Source organism: Microcaecilia unicolor, chromosome 1, assembly GCF_901765095.1.
Source record: "Microcaecilia unicolor chromosome 1, aMicUni1.1, whole genome shotgun sequence".
Taxonomy (NCBI): Eukaryota; Metazoa; Chordata; class Amphibia; order Gymnophiona; family Siphonopidae; genus Microcaecilia; species Microcaecilia unicolor.
The window spans coordinates 97,333,799-97,353,356 of record NC_044031.1 but is presented as its reverse complement, the minus strand read 5'-3'; the positions used below and the strand labels follow the sequence as shown (position 1 = coordinate 97,353,356).

The following is a 19,558-nucleotide window of genomic DNA, read 5'->3' as shown; positions in this document are numbered from 1 at the left end:
ACTGGCAAAGCACAGGAGCCACCCCAGGTAGTCTGAAATCCAGGAGCTGATCAAGCTACGTCCACACCTGCTGGGAGACAGAGAAATACTGAAGGCAGTTGGGCAGGGCAAGAGGCACTATTGTTTTTCAGTGTTCTCTATCTCCACCTGCTGGTAGGCGGATACAACCCATCAGTTAATGGATTCATCTGTTGCTGATGACAAGGAAAGGGAATTTGCTGAAGTTGGGAGAGGAACTAATGTAGGGGGGAGGAATAAAGTTGGGGGTGTATGGAGAGAAAAATATATAATTGGTTCTATGAATGGAAGCTATTGTACGGATTTAGTTCTGCAATGATATATGTTGTTTACTTTTATTGTGGCAATATGGATATACCTCCAATAAAAATGTTGAAACATAAAGACCAGATAATATGAATTAAATCTGAATGGATAGAGGGGCAGAAAAATATGAAAGAAAGCTGAAAGGAACAGATCAGTGTTGGAGTTGGATGTAGTGGAAGAAGAAAAAAAGGAGAAAAAAATGGCAAATAGAGAGGAGACCCTTGGAAACAGATTTAGAAGAAGATAGAAAAATAGTAATCAGATAGCCAGACAGCAAAGGTAGAAAAAATTATTTTATTTTTAATTTAGGATGATGTAATATAGCCATGATAGTTCACCTTAGATGTTAATAAATATTAAAAACAACAACAAAAAAAAAAACCTAAAAAAACCAGAAAATAAGGTAATACCTTTTTCTTGGACTAAATACCTCTTTAAACAGATCAGGACAGTATACTGCTATTGTAATATGTTTCTTCTGACTTAAGGAAGGAGGTATCGGCCTTCAAAACTAGTCAAAAATATAATAAGTTAGTCCAATAAAAAGGTGTCACCTTTTTTTCCATTTTCAATTTATTTGATAACAATTGGAATGTCCGTTTTCGAAATCTATATTTTGCACAGTACAGAGGGATATTTATTTATTGCATTTGTATCCCACATTTTCCCACCTCTTTGCAGGCTCAATGTGGCTTACAATACATCATGGATAGTGGAAATAAGAAGAGAATAGACATTTGGTATTACAGAAGGATTTTGGGTTATATGGTAATGGAATACATGATAGTAATATAACAGAAGGCATTATTAAACATTTCTGGATATATGTGGGGAGTTTCACATGTGTTGATCTTTGTGGTATATCTTGTCAAAGAGATGGGTATTCAGTAGTTTGCGGAAGTTGGTCAGTTCATTGATCGCTTTTAGGTTGCGTGGCAGCGCGTTCCAGAATTGCGTGCTCATATAGGAAAAGGTTGATGCGTGCATAGACCTTTGCAGTTGGGGAAATGAAGATTAAGGAATGTGCGAGATGATTTTTTAGCATTTCTGGGTGGTAGTTCTATCAGGTCTGACATGTAGGCTGGGGCTTCGTCATGGATAATTTTGTGAACTAAGGTACATACTTTGAACGTGATGTGTTCTTTGAGTGGGAGCCAGTGTAGCTTCTCTCGTAGGGGTTTGGCACTTTAGTATTTTGATTTTCTGAATATGAGTCTGGCTGCCGTGTTCTGGGCTGTGGAGTTTTTTTTTTTTTTTTTTTGAGTATTTGCTCTTTACAGCCAGCATAGAGTGAGTTGCAGTAGTCTAAGATGACTGAGTACTAATGATTGTACCAGATTACAGAAGACGGTCCTTGGGAAGAATGGTCTTACTCTTTTTAATTTCCACATTGAGTGGAACATCTTTTTGGTTGTGTTTTTTGCGTGATTCTCAAGTGTTAGGTGCCTATCAATGGTAACACCAAGAATTTTTAGGGTTTCCGAAATTGGTAGATTTAGTTTTGGTGTGTTGATGATGGTAAATTTGTTCATATTGTGTTGAGAGGTGAGTATTAGGCATTGGGTTTTTTCTGCATTAAGTTTCAACTTAAATGCATCTGCCCAGGAGTGCATGATATGTAGACTTTGGTTGACTTCATTGGAAATTTCTTTTAGGTCTTGTTTGAATGGGATGTAGATCGTTACATCAGCAGCATATATGTATGGGTTGAGGTTTTGGTTTGATAGTAGTTTGGCCAAGGGTATCATCATTAGGTTGAATATGGTCGGTGAGAGGGGGAATCCCTGTGGAACTCCACATTCAGGTGTTCATGTGGCTGATGTAGTCGAATCTGATGTCACTTTATATGAGCGTGTGGTTAGGAATCCCTTAAACCAATTAAGAACGTTGCCTCCGATACCGAAGTATTCAAGGATGTGTAGAAGAATTCCATGACCAACCATGTCGAAGGCGCTTGACATGTCGAATTGTAGAAGTAGTATGTTCTTGCCGGTTGCAATCATTCGTTTGAATTTAGTCATGAGCGTAACTAGTACTGTTTCAGTACTGTGATGAGAACGAAATCCTGACTGGGAGTCGTGTAGTACTGAGAACTTATTTAGATAGTCTGTGAGTTGTTTGGTCACCATCCCTTCTGTTATTTTGGTTATTAAGGGAATGGATGCTACTGGTCTACAGTTGGTTAATTCACTCGCATTTTTCTTTGCATCTTTGGGTATGGGGGTGAGTAGAATGTTTCCTTTCTCCGTTGGGAATAGTCCATGTTGTAGCATAAAATTCACGTGTATCGTTAGGTCTGTTATAAATTGTTGAGGGGCCGATTTCATAAGGTTATTTGGGCATATATCTAGTTTGCAATGAGATTTGGCGAATCTTTTAAGCGTTTGGGAGATGAGATCTTCCGATAGTATCTCGAATTCAGTCCAAGTCCTATCTGCTGGGTATACTCCAGGGTCTGGGTCTGGACAGTCTAGGAGTGTAGCTTATTCGATGGGTCTAACAGGTATTTTAAGTCGCAGTTGTACGATTTTCTCTTTGAAGTACTTCGCGAGGTTGTCAGCTCCTGGTGTGTCTTTGGTGTTGTTCGTGACTGGTGTGGTGTCTAGTAGTTAGTTCACGAGTTGGAAGAGTTTGTGTATGTCCTTGTAGTTTGGTCCAATTTCAGTTTTGTAGTATAGTCTTTTGGTTTGTCTTATGGTGTATTTGTATTTTCTTCGGAGTTGTTTCCAAGCGTTAAGTGTGGGATTGTCTTTCTTTTTATTCCATGCACGTTTTAATTTCCTAACTTGTGTTTTGAGTTTTTTCAGTTCCTCGTTGAACCACGGTATTGAGTTCTTTCTGTGCGAGGTTCTGGTTTGAGTTGGGGCAATGTTGTCTAATATTGTTCTGCATCTATCATCCCAGTCTAGGAGGAATTGGGTTGTGTCTGCCTTCGTTGTCCATCCGTTATAGTAGATTTGTTGCCAGAATATTACCGGGTCTATTTTTCCTCTCGTGGTGTAGGTTATTCGTTCTTGTTTTTTAATTGTGGTTTTCGTTCGCCTTTGGAGGGAGATGTATGCTTTGTAGTGGTCTGACCACGGTGTGGGTATCCATTTTGTATCTGCTAGTATAAGGTTTAAGTCTGGATCGAATTTATATGTGATAATGTCTAGTGTGTGTCCTTTAGTGTGTGTTGGTTGTGCGTTTGGTACGTGAAGATCCCATAATTGTAGGAATTCTTTGCATTCTTGGGTGCTTGTTGAGGTAAGATCTTCCAGGTGCAGGTTAATATCGCCTATTATAAGGTTTGAAGTAGAGACACGTGTTCGAGATGTCCATCAGCTGTGTTTGGGAGTCCTGCCAGTTGCCTGGTGGCCTATAAAGTAGGATTGCGTTAAGGTGTTCCTGTAAGTTTGGGTGGTTGATTCTTATCGAGGCGATTTCAAGTTGAGGTAGGATGGATTCAGCTGTGGTTGTGATAGTGAATTCAGATTTGTATATTATGGCTATTCCACCTCCTCTTTTCCCGTTTCTTGACAAGTGGGTAATTTTGTATCCTGGTGGGCATAAATCTAGGATATGTGTCATTGTTTCTATTTCTCTGGTTGCACTGTGTGCAGAGTCTGTCTTCTATAGGGTTCTGTTTAAATTTTATCTACATATTTCTATTTTAATTTGTGGTTATTTATTCTATACTTGAATAGGGTTTATCTGTGTTCGTGTGTGAAAAACACTGGGTTTTCTGTTAGCACTGAATGTGCAGGATTTATCTATACTAATCCAGCTTGTTTAGTTTTCCAATAGGTGTATTGATGTTCTACAGCCCACTGCAATGCTGATGGTGCTGCCTTTTCTGAGGAAGGCCCTTGTTATGTGACCGTGGATGTTAATACTGGTATGGTGTATTACGGTACAATTTGCTTTATAGGTCTTGAGTGATTTTGTAGGGTTTTGTATTACTGCACAGTATGATAGGTACAGGAGTTTGGATTCGGATTTAGGTCAAACCTCTTTCAGTTGTAGCTTAATGAGTTATATTCAGGTACAGTAGGCATTTTCCTATCTCTAAAGGACTTACAATCAGTTTGTACATGAGGCAATGAAAGGTCAAGTAACTTATCCAAGATTTCAAGGAGTAGTAGCGAGATTTGAACCGTAGCTTCCCTGGTGCGCAGTCTGCTGTTCTAAGTATTAGATATAGCTAATACATGTAAAACATTCTAAACGTGTTTGGTAACAACAGCATACAACAGCCAGTAGATCTGAAGCCTGGTGGCTATTGTATATTCTTCCCTATGTTTGGTCTGGAAGCTAGGCCTGTAAGCACTCAGATCTGCTGTCATCAGCATAAGTTTCATGTCTCCCTACAGCTGCCTGTATACAGAGTGCATGATCAGTAAATAGCAAATATTGGTATGCACTTCTTGTAAATCACATGACAAGGAGAAAACATTTGAAATTGAGGCTAAGTGGCCCATATATGGCAGACAAAAATTGATATAACCTTGATGGTGAGCAAGACTGAGGACCCCTCCAAAGAAGGAGATGTTCCTCCACAAATATATGTGCTTAGGGAACAGGAAAGCAGGTGTTTCATACAACTTGTTTGTTTGCTGATTGTTACATGGGGGGGGGGGGGGGGGGAATCATACTTTACAGATAAGGGATTAACCAATGACCAAAAAATGTGCATGTGAACACAAGCAGGAGAGGATGGTTGAATAAAGGAAATTGCCATTTTTGTATAATGAAAAAGAAGTTAACAGAATATAACCATATATGTGTAATGGAAGAAAACAGGAAAATCATTATATGAACACAAAGTTAGAATAGAAGAAATCACATGATTTAGAAGAAATTAAAGCTGTAATAGTATATGAGAAAGGCTAGCTGAGCAGATTTCTTTGCTACTCAGTCTTAGCGACTTGCTTACTGGGAGACAAAGTGCTCCAGAGGGACAAAACGTTTGTATGGACTTAGAAATATACTAATAAAGATTTTACTTGGTTGCGCCAAAACTAAGTCTCACTTGTCTGTCTTATTCCATCCAAAAAGATTTATCTGTAAGGCTAAAGTGCTTTCCCTTCTAAGGGGCAGAGAAGGGTAAAACACCATTTAGCAACCTACCAACCCCCCCCCCAAAAGGAAAATCATTTTATAGTTGCCATTAACCACGAGATTTCTGTTAGTGTTGATGAACATATTTGTTCACATGGCCAACAGGAAGGTGCTGTACTAGACAGCTGGGGCTGACTGGAAGTTAAAGTATTTGCATATATTTCTAGAATACCCCAATTATTGTTTTTTCAATATGTTGTATTATTTTGGTACATTATCTAGATATTTTTGCACATAATTCCTGGAGTGTATTCAGTGTGCATATTACCATCGGTAACAGAGGTACTGGGGAGACAAACCGATACAACTGCTCTAAAGCCATAAAGTGAAGAATTCCTTGCTTACTATGTTCAAAAGTGTCCCACTGTTCTCGTACCGCCAACATATGCACTGCCCCTCCCATTCCAAAGACTTTAACTTGCTCCATTCCATTGTGCTCCGCCACATACCCCACCCTAGCCCTGTCCTATGACCCCCCCCCCCCCTTAGCCTCGCCTTAATCACAACCACTTTAGCCTTCCCAAATAGCTAAGTCACCAATCGCCTATAAGAAACAGCAGTGCAATCGTTCGGAGGGAGAGGGTGGTAGTGCTAGCTTGGTTTGGGAGAAGGAGGCTTCTATGGTTTGGAGGAGCAACACCAGATTCTGTTCTGGTTGAAACAGTGCAGCAAATTTTGGTCAAAACTGAAAAAACGGTTTTGGTCAGCCTCTAATCTCATTATTGGATCCAGTCTTGAAAACCATAGACTGAACTGTTTCATTACAATTCAATTAGCAGTAGAAAGAACAGAGACAACAGCAGATGAGAATCACAAGCTCCATCTAGTTTGCCTATGCCTGATGCAATATTGCAAATCTTACCCAAATCCCAAGCTTTTATCTTCACTTTTCTACATTTACAAATCTTCTTTGCTTAATCCATACTCTCTTGTATATTGTTAATTTTGGCTTCTATAATCTCAACTGACAAACATTTCGATACACCCACTATCCTTTCTGTGGAGGAATATTTTCCTATATTATTCCTTAATCAACACCCTTTCAATCTCATTTTATGATCCCTCATGTTAAGAGCTTTCTTTCAGTTGCAAAACGCTTCTTTCTTGTGCTTTATGTATAACTAAGATATTTGGAAACCTCCATAATGTTACTTCCTCCGCACCGTCTTTTAGGTAATACATATGTAGTCTCTTTACTATGCACCAAGCATCAAACTTTTCCTAATCCTTCATTGAACTACCTCTAATCTGTTATCTTTTAGGTGGCAAGATCCTCAGAAGTGGGCAAAATACTATAGATAAGATCTCAATGACAAACCTACACAGAGACATTATCACATCTTTTTTTTTCCCTAGTTGGTACCTTGCCCCTAGCATTCTTACAGCTCTTGCCACTGCCCTGCAGTAACATTTTGATATGTTTAAATCACCTTGGAGCATATTAGCATTCTTAATTGTGTCCTGTTCTCTTGGAACTCTGTGCTCCAGTGCATGATCCTATACACTTCTGTAATAAAACGTAGTTGCTGAACTCTTTGACCATTCCTTGAGCTATGTTATATTGCTCATTTTATGTATTCCATCTGGAGTATCATTTTCAAAACAATAAACCTTTCCTATCAACTTTTCCAAAATATCATTTATAAAATAATATTGAATTCAACCGAGAACATGTCACTAAGGTACTCTACAAGTAAATTCCTTTTTTCTAGGGATTTGCTTTACCATTATTCTATTCTTGACCAGATTCTAGTCTGGTTTATGACCAGAGGACTATCTTCTGACTGATCCAGCACAGTTCCAATATACTTAACATACAATCATTCAATATACTTTTAAATTCACCTCTTCTCCATAATTTCCAGCGTTAGATGTAATAACTCCCGTTTGCTTTTCTCTCTTCTTTTGATCATTTCGAGAATGGTTACTGCCCGACTCAAATCACGCCGTAACTTCAGCATCTTTTCATAAGAGGCTTCATCATTCTTTCGATTCTGTGCAAACCATAAAGAAAACAACTTTTTAAATATGTATTAAAGCATTTACCTATTGGTCAATGAAGGCCAGCTCTCCTCATCTGATTTGGATAAGTTACTACAATGTATATATTTTTATCAAAACTCGGTTAAAAATTAAATAAAGGAACAGATCAAGGCTACAAACTTGGATGCTAAACCAAAATGCCAATCATAATCTGAATTACAGTCAGGCATGCATTGTTGAATCACGCCATATAGCGAGGTTACTTACCTTTAGCAGGTATTCTCAGAGGACAGCAGGCTGATTGTTCTCACGATTGGGTGACGTCCGACGGCAGCCCCAGATCGGAAGATCTTCCTAGCAACAAAGTTTGCTAGCACCCACGTGGACATGCGCGAACCGCGCATGCGTGACCATCCTCCCGCCCGTCGCGCGAGCGTGCTCCTCAGTCCAGTAGAAAGCAAAAGACAAGGGAAGACACATCTCCAAAGGGGAGAAGGGCGGGTTTGTGAGAACAATCAGCCTGCTGTCCTTGGAGAATACCTACTACAGGTAAGTGCTTTCTCCGAGGACAAGCAGGCTGCTTGTTCTCACGATTGGGGTATCCCTAGCACCAGGCTCACTCAAAACTACAAACAGTGGTCAATTGGGCCTCGCAACGGCGAGGACATAACTGAGATTGACCTAAATAGAACCAACTAACTGAGAGTGCAGCCTGGAACAGAATAAAACTGGGCCTAGGGGGGTGGAGTTGGATTCTAAACCCCAAACAGATTCTGCAGCACCGACTGCCCAAACCGACTGTTGCGTCGGGTATCCTGATGTAGGCAGTAATGAGATGTAAATGTGTGGACAGATGACCACGTTGCAGCCTTCTAAATCTCTTCAATAGTGGCTGACTTCAAGTGAGCCACTGACGCTGCCATGGCTCGAACACTATGAGCCGTGACATGACCCTCAAGAGTCAGCCCAGTTTGGGCATAAGTGAAGGATATGCAATCTGCTAGCCAATTTGAGATGGTGCGTTTCCTGACAGACACTCCCCTTCTGTTGGGATCAAAAGAAACAAACATTTGGGCAGACAGTCTGAATGGGCTTGTCCGCTCCAGATAGAAGGCCAATGCTCGCTTGCAGTCCAATTTGTGCAACTGACGTTCAGCAGGGCGGGTATGAGGACGGGGAAAGAATGTTGGCAAGACAATTGACTGGTTCAGATGGAACTCCGACACCACCTTCGGCAAGAACTTAGGGTGAGTGCGGAGGACTACTCTGTTATGATGAAATTTAGTATAAGGAGAATGAGCTACCAAGGCTTGAAGCTCACTGACTCTACGAGCTGAAGTGACTGCCACCAAGAAAATGACCTTCCAGGTCAAGTACTTCAGATGGCAGGAATTCAGTGGCTCAAAAGGAGGTTTCATCAGCTGGGTGAGAACGACATTGAGATCCCATGATACTGTAGGAGGCTTGATAGGGGGCCTTGACAAAAGCAAACCTCTCATCAAGCGAACAACTAAAGGCTGTCCCAAGATAGGCTTACCCTCTACACGATAATGAAAAGCACTAATTGCGCTAAGGTGAACCCTTACAGACTTGGTCTTGAGACCAGACTCAGACAAGTGCAGAAGGTATTCAAGCAGGGTCTGTGTACGAGGATCTAGGGCCTTCCTGTCACACCAGAAGGCAAACCTCTTCCATTTGAAAGAATAACACCTCTTCGAGGAATCTTTTCTGGAAGCAAGACTCGGGAGACACCCTCAGAAAGACCCAAGGAGGCAAAGTCTACGCTCTCAACATCCAGACCGTGAGAGCCAGGGACTGGAGGTTGGGATGCAGAAGCGCCCCCTCGTTCTGAGTGATGAGTGTTGGAAAACACTCCAATCTCCACGGTTCTTCAGAGGACAACTCCAGAAGAAGAGGGAACCAGATCTGACGCGGCCAGAAGGGAGCGATCAGAATCAAGCAAAGTCTTCCCTACCAAGGATATGGGAGGATACGTGTACAGGAGGCCCTTCCCCCAATGAAGGAGAAAGGCATCCGACGCTAGTGGTTGACCTGAGTGGCGAAAAGTTCTACCAAGGGGGTGCCCCACGCTTGAAAGATCTTGCGTACTACTCTCGAGAGACCACTCGTGAGGTTGCATTATCCTGCGCAATGTCGGCCAGACTGTTTACGCCTGCCAGATACGTGGTTTGGAGAAACATGCCATGCTGGCGAGCCGAAAGCCACATCCTGACGGCTTCCTGACACAGGGGGCGAGATCCGGTGCCCCCCTGCTTGTTTGTTGATGTAGTACATAGCAAACTGATTGTCTGTCTGAATTTGAATAATTTGATGCGACAGCCGATCTCTGAAAGCCTTTAGCGCGTCCCAGACCGCTCGCAACTCCAGGAGATTGATCTGAAAACCTGTTTCCTGGAGGGACCAACTCCCTTGAGTGTGAAGCCCATCGACATGAACTCCCCACCCCAGGAGAGACGCATCCGTCAGCACTTTTTGCGGCTGAGGAATTTGAAAGGGACGTCCCAGGGTCAAATTGGAGCGAATCGTCCACCAATGCAGGGAGGTGAGAAAACTTGTGGACAGTTGGATCACGCCCTCTAGATTTCCCGCAGCTTGAAACCACTGGGAAGCTAGGGTCCATTGAGCTGATCGCATGTGAAGACGGGCCATGGGAGTCACATGAACTGTGGAGGCCATGTGGCCGAGCAATCTCAACATCTGCCGAGCTGTGATCTGCTGAGATGCTCGTACCCAGGAAACAAGGGACAGAAGATTGTCTGTCCTCGTCTCAGGAAGGTAGGCATGAGCAGTCTGGGAATCTAGCAGAGCTCCTATAAATTCGAGTCTTTGTACTGGAAGAAGATGGGACTTTGGATAATTTATCACAAACCCTAGTAGCTGCAGGAGTTGAATAGTCATCTGCATGGACTGTAGAGCTCCTGCCTCCGAGGTGTTCTTTACCAGCCAATCGTCGAGATAAGGGAACACATGCACTCCCAGCCTGCATAGAGACGCCGCCACTACTGCCAGGCATTTTGTGAACACCCTGGGTGCAGAGGTGAGACCAAATGGTAGCACACAGTACTGAAAATGCTGTGTTCCCAGATGGAATCGAAGATACTGTCTGTGAGCTGGCAGTATCGGGATGTAAGTATAAGCATCCTTTAAGTCCAGAGAGCATAGCCAATCGTTTTTCTAAATCATGGGAAGAAGGGTGCCCAGGGAAAGCATCCTGAACTTTTCTCGGACCAGATATTTCTTCAGGGCCCTTAGGTCTAGGATGGGACGACGCATCCCCCCTGTTTTCTTTTGCACAAGAAAGTACCTGGAATAGAATCCCAGCCCTTCCTGCCCCGGTGGCACGGGCTCGACCGCATTGGTGCTGAGAAGGGCTGACAGTTCCTCTGCAAGTACCTGCTTGTGCTGGAAGCTGAAGGACTGAGCTCCCGGTGGGCAATTTGGAGGTTTGGAGATCAAATTGAGGGAGTATCCTAGCCGGACTATTTGGAGAACCCACTGGTCGGAGGTTACAAGAGGCCACCTCAGGTGAAAAAAACTTTAACCTCCCTCCTACCGGCAGATCGTTCGGCATGGACACTTTTATATTGGCTATGCTCGCCTGGAGCCAGTCGAAAGACCGTCCCTTACTTTTGCTGGGGAGCTGCAGGGGCCTGTTGAGGCGCACGCTGTTGACGTGAACGAGTGCACTGGGGCTTAGCCTGAGCAGGCTGGCGAGAAGGTGGATTGTACCTACGCTTATTATAAGCGTAGGGAGCATTCCTCCTCCCACCATAAAAACGTCTACCTGATGAGGTAGATGCTGAAGGCGTCCGGTGGGAGAGCTTGTCGAATGCGGTGTCCCACTGGTGGAGCTGTTCTACCACCTGTTCGACCCGCTCACCAAAAATGTTATCTCCCCAGCAAGGAGTATCCGAAATCCGCTGATGGACTCTATTCTCCAGGTCGGAGGCACGCAGCTATGAGAGTCTGAACATCACTATACCTTGAGCAGCGGCCCTGGACGCAACATCAAAAGTGTCAAACACCCCTGGACAGGAATTTTCTACACGCCTTCAGCTGCCTGATCACCTCCTGAAAAGGCTTGGCCTGCTCCGACGGGAGCTTATTGACCAAGTCTGTCAGCTGCCTCACATTGTTCCACAAGTGGATGCTCATGTAGAGCTGGTACGACTGGATCTTGGACACAAGGCCTCACCGTCAGTATCGGACTTCGGTCCAAAGCCGAGCCCGTCTTGACGCCAAGGAACTAAGTCCTCTACGGTGATGTTGAGAAGACGACTCCCTCGCCGCCTCCCTCCAGCGATGTCGACAGGGAGTCAACTTGGGTGGCAGCGGACGCCGATGCCGCAAGCGGTACCAGCATCGCAGTCCTCACCACAGGCGGGGAGCCAACCGCCGCATCTCTCGACGGTACCAACGGCGCAAGCACCGGCGGTATCGGAGCAGAAGATCGCAGCAGTGCTTCCAGAATCCACGGAAGTATGGCTCGGAGGCGCTCATCTAGATTGTCCGTCGAGCAAGGCTGTGGGGCCGGTACCGGCAACGAGGACAGAATCTGTCTGGGGGGCGGAGGCGGTACCGGGATGTCCGGAGAAAAGCACATCGACACCTCCTAAATGGAGGGTGAGTGGCCCTCCCGACATCGACGCTTTCCGGGTGCCGATTCCCTCGGCGCCCCGGAGCTCTCGGTACCCTGACGGGAAGGTGACCGATGAAGGTGCTTCTTCACCTTCGCTCGAAGCACGTCAGCGGTACCTCCCGGTACCGACGAGGACGTGGAATCCACACATCTCCTTGGGGCCAGATCCGAAGAAGGACGGTCCCAGGGGTCTGTACCGCAGGAGCCCTCGAGGCAGGTGGAGACCCACTCGATGGCTCACTGCTACCAGCGTGGGATCTCTGGACAGCCATCACCTGCGCTCCGGACGTTGATGCACCCTCTGATGCCGACGACCTCTGTACCGCTGGCTCCTTCAACGTCGAAGGACCGGACTGGTCTCCTCTTTTTCAGCTGAAGACACAGCGTGCATGCGTTGGGACGATGACCAGCCCCCCAAACACTGAAGACACGAGACGTGTCTATCAGTAAGCGAGATCGTCCGGGTGCACCGAGTGCACTTCTTGAAGCCGCTGGCAGACTTCAAGGACATGGGCGGAAAACTCGCACCCGCCCCAAAAACAAGACACCAAAAAAGGGAAAAAAACCCACACGGGCGGCCAAAATGGCCACTCACGGGGAAAAACTAAAGAAATAAGAGGAAACTTTTTTTTTTTTTTAAACGGAGAACATGAGTGAACTCGATAAAGACACCAAAACTCGGCGAAAAGACAGATGTCCTGAGCCGCGGGAAAAAAAAGAGACTGAGGAGCACGCTCGCGCTACGGGCGGGAGGATGGTTGCGCATGCGCGGTTCGCGCATGTCCATGCGGGGGCTAGCAAACTTTGTTGCTAGGAAGATCTTCCGATCTGGGGCTGCCGTCAGACGTCACCCAATCGTGAGAACAAGCAGCCTGCTTGTCCTCGGAGAATATCATATTAAAGTGACCTGTTAACATCAGGGTACATATTTAAGAACATTTATAGACTACCAAGCTGCAATAAACTTATGATGGCTTTATAATAAAATCACATTTAAAGAAAAAAAAAAAAAAACAAATGGGGAAAGCATGCAGAGACTATGGCTTTCCAACCCCTTCGTGTGCATGTGTGGAGGAGCAAATTTTATCTGTGCTGCCTATGTGCACATATGTATGTGCTATCCATATCTCTGGGGCCTGGAGGAGAGAGAGGAGGGGTGTACTTCCTGTGGTTAAAAATAAAAAAAAAAAAGTTATAAAAACAACTGTTAATGTGTCTATAAATCAGATATCAAGGATTTATTTTACAGTTTAACCATAGGATGCCATTAAAAAAAAAAGAAACAAACACAACCACACTTTCTCATCACAAGCAATCAGTACACACAGCATCAGTAATAAACTACAATGGATCAGTTACTAAGGGGGTTGTTTATTAAACCGCGCTAGTGGCATTGCCGACACAGTCCATTCAAAGTGAATGGGCTGTGTTGGCACTAGCACACAGCCAGCCACATTACTGGCTTAGTAAACCCCAGGGCAAGTATCACTGTACATAAGAAAACAATACAGTACAGTAACATATTCCTGTGAAAAACCTGCCAGGTTCTCTGCAAGAACTTCCACTGCGCAATGCAGTACCAGGAGCAAGAGGTTATCTTACATTTCCCAAACTGCAGATTAACAATCATGTGTTTAATTCCTACTACTGCTGATCTATCCAACTCTTGATTGACTTAAAACTACCATCCTTACGTTATCATTTTTTCAACCCCCAATTAACCAGTTACACTAACACTGTTATAATCCTTCCGTAGCTATTTTGATTATCTAATGTAAGCCACACCGAACTCAAGATTCCTTAGAATAATGTGGGATATAAATGTCATTAAATAAAGCAAAGATACTTACCTGTAGCAGGTATTCTCTGAGGACAGCAGGCTGATTGTTTTCACATCTGGGTCGTTGTCCATGGCGGCCCAGGAATCGGCAAACAAATTTTGCAAGCAAAATAAAAATCAGACTTTCGGGAAAGTTCCGTCGCGCGGGTAGCGTGAACCGCGCATGTGCGAACAACTTCCCGCCCGCTGCGCGAGCGTGCCTCTTTAGTTTAATGCAAAAGCATATAATCAAGAAACAACAATAACAACATCTCCAAAGGGGAGGAGAGTGGGTTTGTGACAACAATCAGCCTGCTGTTTGATAAGTTCCATTTGTCCCAGCTTTCCCCAAAAGTGTTACGTCCGTTTCTTAAGCGGACGGTACTGATGGGCAAGAGGGTCATCCTGCATTTGTGGATAACACCAGATTGCCCATTGTAGTCACAGTGACACGCAAGGATGATTTTTCTTTGTTCATTGGAGCATAGAGCAGTGGGTGACCTGGCCACACCTAGAGGAGAAGTTTTTTTTGCCAGACTTGAGCCTCGTTTTGGGACTCTTTAACGGCAGTGGCACGGAGCAGAATACTTAATTCCTAAGACAATGTATGGTGATACATCATTGGCGCAGCGGCAGGAGTACTGGGGGAGGGATAGGGAGGGGAGGGTAATATCATGCACACACAAGTAACAGGTTCATGTTGATCTTTATGTTTTTAGTTGTTACAAAGAGTAGAGTGTTAAGGGTGGGGTAGGAGGGGAAAAAGAGGAGAAAATGTGTTGATGGCACTGATTATTTGTATTTGTCAATTATGCACAGCATTGTATTCATTGTACAATCTAGTTTACCTGGTGTTACCTGTATTTTACCATCAATAAAAATGATTGAAACATATTTGTGGGAGACATTGCTGAAGGGTTGGAAGGAAAGGTTTGCCTTTTTGCGGATGACATTAAAACAGCCAATAGAGTGGATACTCTGGAGGGAGTAGAAACAATGAGAAGGCATCTACAAACATTAGAAGAATGGTCAAGGGTCTGGCAGTTCCAGCGTTTCTGTCCGAGTTGGGTGAAGGAAGGAAAATTGCATTTTAGCTCAATACCTCTGAAGGCACCTGAAAGGGTGAAACAAGGATGCCATATCAGGAATAAGATATTGAAAAAGCGTTGACTACATTTTGGATCACAAACACGGGGTTTGTTTGGACGGAAGGGACCCTTCAGCTATTATACACATCACAAGAGAAGGAAGACACTGTGAAAACAGCCTATAGTTAAGTACAATTACCTTACAACTGCATTGTTATTCATATTGGATCTCAGATTTTTTGATTTCAAGTTGGATATTTAACAGGATAAGGAAGCTGAATTCAGTGCAATGATGGCTATAGCAGTGAATTACATTTAAAAAAAAAAAAGGCCCAAGGACAAATATTTAGAGAAACATGTATTTTATTATTTTTTGGTTTAATAAAAGAGAATTACAGGTTTTCATTGTTTTGTTAAATTGTAATTAAAATGTAATGCCAAGAAGTGTAGAGTGACGCACTTGGGGTGCGGAAAACCAAGAGAGAGATACCAGATAGGAGGGGAGAGATTAGTAAGCTCAACACAGGAGACAGACCTTGGGGTGTTGGTGTCTGAGGATCTGAAGGTGAAGAAACAATGCGACAAGGAGACGGCCATGGCCAGAAGGATACTAGGCTGCATAGAGAGGGGTATAACCAGCAGAAGAAAGGAGGTATTGATGCCCCTCTACAAGTCGTTGGTTAGGCCCCACTTGGAGTATTGTGTTCAGTTTTGGAGGCTGTATCTTGCTAAAGATGTAAAAAGACTGGAAGCGGTGCAAAGAAAAGCTACAAAAATGGTATGGGATTTGCGTTGCAAACCGAATAAGGAGACTTGCCGACTTGAACACGTATACCTTGGAGGAAAGGAGAAACAGGGATGACATGATACGGACGTTCAAATATCTGAAAGGTGTTAATCCGCAAACCAACCCAGAGACGGGAAGGCGGTAGAACTAGAGGACATGAATTGAGGTTGAAGGGGGGCAGACTCAGGAGTAATGTCAGCAAGTATTTTTTCAGAGAGGGTGGTGGATATGTGGAATGCCCTCCTGCGGGAGGTGGTGGAGATGAAAATGGTAATGGAATTCAAACATGCGTGAGATAAACACAAAGGAATCCTGTTTAGAAGGAATGGATCCACGGAATCTTAGTGGAGTTTGGGTGGCAACACCGGTAATTAGGAAGCAAAACCAGTGCTGGATAGACTTCTACGGCCTGTGCCTTGATCGTGACTGATTAGATATTGATGGGCTGGAATGTAAATTTTAAGGGGTTTCGACGTTAGCTTCAGACCTTAGAACAAGAACAGTGCTGGGCAAATGTCTACGGTCTGTGCCCTGAGAATGGCAAGGACAAATCAAACTCTGGTATAAAGTATCACATACCATGTAAAATGAGTTTATCTTGTTGGGCAGACTGGATGGACCGTAAAAGTCTTTATCTGCTGTCATTTACTATGTTACTATGAAGCAGGAAGGCATCCGACGCTGGTCTGTCATGACCTGAGCCTGAAGCAGAACTGAGGGATATTGTGATTATAAGGTGTGACAAAGAGACCCACCGAGGGGGGTGCCCCACTATTATAAAATCATGCTGACAACTGTCATGTTGAGTGACTACTCGTGTGGCTGCATGACCCTGCTCAGTCTGCTGGCCAGGTTGTTGGACTTCTCTGTCAGGTAAGTGGCTCTGTAAACTATCCTATTCTAGACAGCCGAGTTCCACATCCCGACAGCCTAATGACTGAGGGTATGATCCCAGTTCCCCCTGCTTTTTGCTTATTTGTCCATTTGAATGAATACAATTTGGTTGATCAGCCCATCTCTGACAGCCTTTAAAGAGTTCCACATTGCACAGAGCTAGAAAAGATTGATGTGGAGATCTGTTTACTGAGCTGACCAGACACTATGAGTGTGAAGCCCACCTACAAGAGACCCCAACCCTAAGTGGGATGCATCCATTGTCAGCACTTTTCGGGGTTGAGGAATTTGGAATGAAAGTCCCAAGGTCAGATTAGTTCAAATAGTCCACCAGAAGGAGGACTGAACCAGTTATAGGGTTACTCAGTTGACATCTACTAGGTTCCTCGAGGCCTGAAACCACTGAGAAGCTAGGGTCCACTGGGCAGTTCTCATGTGAACACGTGCCAAGGGAATAACATGCACAGTGAAGGCCATGTGGCCTAGTTAAGTCTCAACATCTGTCAAGCTGTGACCTGAAGGCTGGTGCGAAACTCTGTGGCAAGAGCAATCAGATTGTCTGATTGTGGCACATGGAGGAACGCTTGTGCCTGCATGGTATCTAGCACGGCTCCTATGAACTCCAATTGTTGTACAGGGAGTAGGTGGGACTTGGGGTAGTTTAAAGCAAACCCTAGTAGCTCTAGCACCCAAACAGTTCTCCACATAGCCTCCTGAGAACCTTCCTTCGACATGCTTTTCACTAGTCAATCGTCCAGGTAGGGAAACACATGGATTCCCAAGTCTGCATAGCAATGCTGTGAGTATGGCTAGACATTTGGTAAAACCCTGGGAGCTGACAAGGGTTTTACCAAATGTGGTACTAGAAGTGATGTGTTCCCACTCGAAACCTGAGATATTTCCTGTGGCCTGGAAGTATCAGATATGTGTGTAGGCATCCTTTAAGTCCAGAGTGCACAGCTAATCTTGTTCTTGAAATCACTGGGAGAAGGGTGACCAGGGAAACCATCCTGAATTTGTTTTTGACCAAATATTTGTTCAGTGCTCTTAGGTCTAGGATGGGGCACACTCTCCCCCCGGTCTTTTTTGGAAAAAGGAAGTACTTGGAATAGAATCCTAGCCCCTCCTCCCTTGGTGGAACAGGTTCGACCGCATAGGCTTCAGATGGGCGGAGACTTCAAGTAACTTCCTGTTGTGAGAGCTGAGAAAAGTTGCTCTTGGGGGGGGGGGCAATTTGGAGGTCTTGCTCGCCAATGAAGAGCACAACTGAGACATACTATTTGAATTGCCCACCGGTTGGAGGTTATAAGGGGCCACCCTTCTTGGAAAAAACTCAGTCTCCCTCTGACCGGAAGGTCATCCAGCACAGATGCTTTTACTGCAGCTATCCTCTGCTGGAGCCAGTCAAAAACTCACCCTTGCTTTGACTGGGGAGCCGGTTGGGCATTTGGCATACGCTGCTGAAGAGAACGAGTGCATTGCTGCTGAACTTGCTGAGTGGTGCGAGGAGGAATATACCAGTGTCTTTAAGAATAGTAGGGACCTTGCTTCGACTTGCCCAGAAACTCCTAGAAGAGGAGAGAGCAGAAGGCATCTACCGGGATACAGAGTATTGATGGCATCGGTATGTTTCTTAATGAGGTCTGCGACCTCTTCCAACTTGTCTCCAAAAAGGTCATCTCCATGGCAAGTGACGCCCTTCAGTCTAAGTCAGAGACACGCAGGCTTGAGAGTCTGTGCATCACTATACTTTGTGCAGGTATCCTGGACACATCAAAGGTAACATATGCACCCCTGGCAATAAATTTGCAACAAAGCTTCTGCTGCCTGGCAAAGAGATTTGGCCTGCTCCGGAGGAAGACAATCTGCCAAATTAGTCATACTATTTATCAAGGACCACAAGTAAAGGCTCATGTAGAGCTGGCATGATTGAATATGGGAAATAAGCATTAAGGCCTCAGACATCTTATGTCTAAAATGGCAATAAATTTGCAACAAAGCTTCTGCTGCCTGGCAAAGAGATTTGGCCTGCTCCGGAGGAAGACAATCTGCCAAATTAGTCATACTATTTATCAAGGACCACAAGTAAAGGCTCATGTAGAGCTGGCATGATTGAATATGGGAAATAAGCATTAAGGTCTCAGACATCTTATGTCTAAAATAAGTCCAGGGTTCAAGCTTCTCTGCCTGGGGGCACCAAGATAAAGTCTCTGGAACTTCTGCCTATTTATGTGCAGATTCTACCACTAGAGAATGATGAGGAAACTGAACTCTGAATCCGATACACGGTCTCAATTTTCTTTGGGAGGACTGGGACACACAGAGGGGACTCCCAATTCTTCACAAGAACATCACGTAAGATCCTGTGAAGAGGGACAGTCACAGCCTCTCTAGGCAGAGAGTCAGTCTAGGACCTTGAACATCTCAGCTCTGGGCTCATCCTCCAACTTAATTGGGATGGCAGCTGCCATCTCCTTCACAAAAGCTGGGAAGGAGACTCTCTGCTGGAGAGAGGTCTGATAGAATACCATAAAACTCCTCCTCCGAGAAGTACCGTGGCTCATCACCAGACACTCATGAGTGATCAGTATCAATCAGCAAAAAACTCCTCATGGGAGGGCCGAGACCATGCCTACCCATGGGTATGAGTAACCATGTCCCTGTATGGAATGGCACGAAGATGTAGGCTATACTCCTGAGTCCGGCAAAGCTTTCTCCGCTGACATCAAGGAAGTACCCACATGGGTGGTCGTCAATGCAGATATCGCCTGCGGCACCGGCTAAGGGCCTTGTGAGGAAGGTGGTAGAGTCATGGCTGGCGCAAGCATCCCTGATGCCAATTAACTCTGCTGTAGGAGCCCCGCCAAGTGCTTTTGGAGCATGGCTCTGATCCGCTTGAGGGA

At 44.6% G+C, this 19,558-nt stretch overlaps 1 protein-coding gene across 3 annotated transcripts in view; it reads right to left on the bottom strand.

Annotated features, from left to right (window-relative positions):
* Positions 1-19,558, bottom strand: part of EPC1 (enhancer of polycomb homolog 1) — a 396,583-nt gene that overhangs the window by 173,278 nt on the left and 203,747 nt on the right. For all 3 annotated transcript variants that reach the window (XM_030199118.1, XM_030199129.1, XM_030199110.1), the window contains one exon: positions 7,270-7,418. In XM_030199118.1, the coding sequence (XP_030054978.1) occupies positions 7,270-7,418 (149 nt within the window). The remainder of the gene's footprint in view (positions 1-7,269; positions 7,419-19,558) is intronic.